This window comes from Daktulosphaira vitifoliae, unplaced genomic scaffold (assembly GCF_025091365.1).
Source record: "Daktulosphaira vitifoliae isolate Bord-2020 unplaced genomic scaffold, ASM2509136v1 Scaffold_1, whole genome shotgun sequence".
In the NCBI taxonomy this organism is placed as follows: Eukaryota; Metazoa; Arthropoda; class Insecta; order Hemiptera; family Phylloxeridae; genus Daktulosphaira; species Daktulosphaira vitifoliae.
Genome location: NW_026099572.1, coordinates 21734042 through 21735764, shown reverse-complemented (window position 1 = coordinate 21735764; position 1723 = coordinate 21734042). Strand labels below are relative to the sequence as shown.

General features: G+C 33.3%; 1 protein-coding gene across 3 annotated transcripts in view; it reads left to right on the top strand.

Moving 5' to 3' along the window:
* The window catches only part of LOC126906093 (mediator of RNA polymerase II transcription subunit 17), an 8929-nt gene that overhangs the window by 6043 nt on the left and 1163 nt on the right, over window positions 1-1723 (top strand). For all 3 annotated transcript variants that reach the window (XM_050686371.1, XM_050686380.1, XM_050686383.1), the window contains exon 9: window positions 1547-1637. In XM_050686371.1, the coding sequence (XP_050542328.1) occupies window positions 1547-1637 (91 nt within the window). The remainder of the gene's footprint in view (window positions 1-1546; window positions 1638-1723) is intronic.

Here is a 1723-nt window from a genome sequence, read left to right as displayed (position 1 = left end):
GTTTGTAAGTTTGTAACTCCACGCGGCACGTGTTATTATGTCGCGTATCCCGTCGTGTATGACCTTGAGACTATACTGTTGTAACGCATTCGCCCCACCCCGCTCACCTCTCGTAGAGAACAATATTTTCCAACCCGTAGACGCGCGCTTATCATTATATATATATATAACAAATTTTTATTGTAATTGACACAGCCCCGCGTCGTTTTACGCCGCGGTGCAAAGTCCAGCAAGTGCCGCACGGCCGACGACGTCCCGCCGCTATACCTTAGTCTTCTTCCCATTGTCAAAATAGCATCGTCAACATACTGATCCGCACTCGCACACCGTCTTCATCTACGCTGCTAACCTATTGACGCCCGAGGATCACGCCGGACATCGCGTTTTCGACGCCAGCAAAAGTGCCGCGATATTATGCGAAAATTATATATTCCTACCGCCACCGCTAATATTAATATTTATACGTATATACGTATATTTTAATATTCATTTATATATTCCTACAGCCGACGCCTCTGCCGCCGTATATGCCTCGTGTATAATGTTCCCTCCGCCATGCCCGCCCACATAAACACGGCTATACCTCATGCATGATACGTTTACGTACTTAAGTCCCTTTAAATATATATATATTCTAATTACTATTAAAACNTTATATATATATATATATTCTAATTACTATTAAAACTTATATATTAATACACTTTATTCTCATTAAGAGATATGTAGTGTATTCATTCCGATTACGGAGGATGATTCTCGTATCGTTATTTTTCGTCACTACCTCCACGTTACGCGTCTGCTGCTTTCCTTGGATGTGGTAGCCGTTTCTTAAACTCCCTCTCCGGAATCGAACCCTTATTTCCCGTTACCCGTTACAACCATGATATTGATATTAACTACTATCATAACATGATACTAAAAAGTGAAAAATAAATATAGTTTAAAAAAACTAAAAAACACGCTCTTAAAGCACATCGAACTAAAAAGTTAAAAATAATTTTTAACTTTTTAGTTCGATGTGCTTTAAAAGCGTGTTTTTTAGTTTTTTTAAACTATATTTATTTATTGTTACTTCAATGTGTACTTTCTATAACAGTTCCTATATAACCCACAATCATCTTGTGTGTGGTTCCTACCACCTTTCTGAGGTCACCACCTCAAAAAGGTGGGAATTGTGCATTTTACATTTTCCTTTAGGTCCATAAAAACACTCTTTAGTTGAAACCGTTGCTAAGGATGACAGTTTCCCTTATTCCTTTCCTTATTTCATTTCTTTCCTTTCAATCATAGAGTATAGTGACTGTTTATTTCTCAATTAAATTTAATTATAATAAAAATTTATTTAGTAAGCAGCATTAATTTATTATAATACTGAATAGAATTATTGAAATCTGTAACTAATATCCTAATTTTTTTAATTTATCTCCTTTCTTAGTAATTGAATTTTACCAAATTTGTCATTAATTAGTTGTGTATCCAAAAGTGATTATATATTTTTAATAATTTTTATAATAATTTTATTTATGTAAAAACATTTTTATAGCCAGACATTGTTGGAACAAATCATAGAACAAGCACAACATTTTTTCATGAGATTACGTACTGAATATGTCTTAGATACATTGTCTAAAGAGGTAAAAAAATAATTTTTACAATAGAAATCATTTTATGTAATTTACTGTTGAATTAATAATTTGTTTTTTTTTTTTTTTTTTTTTTT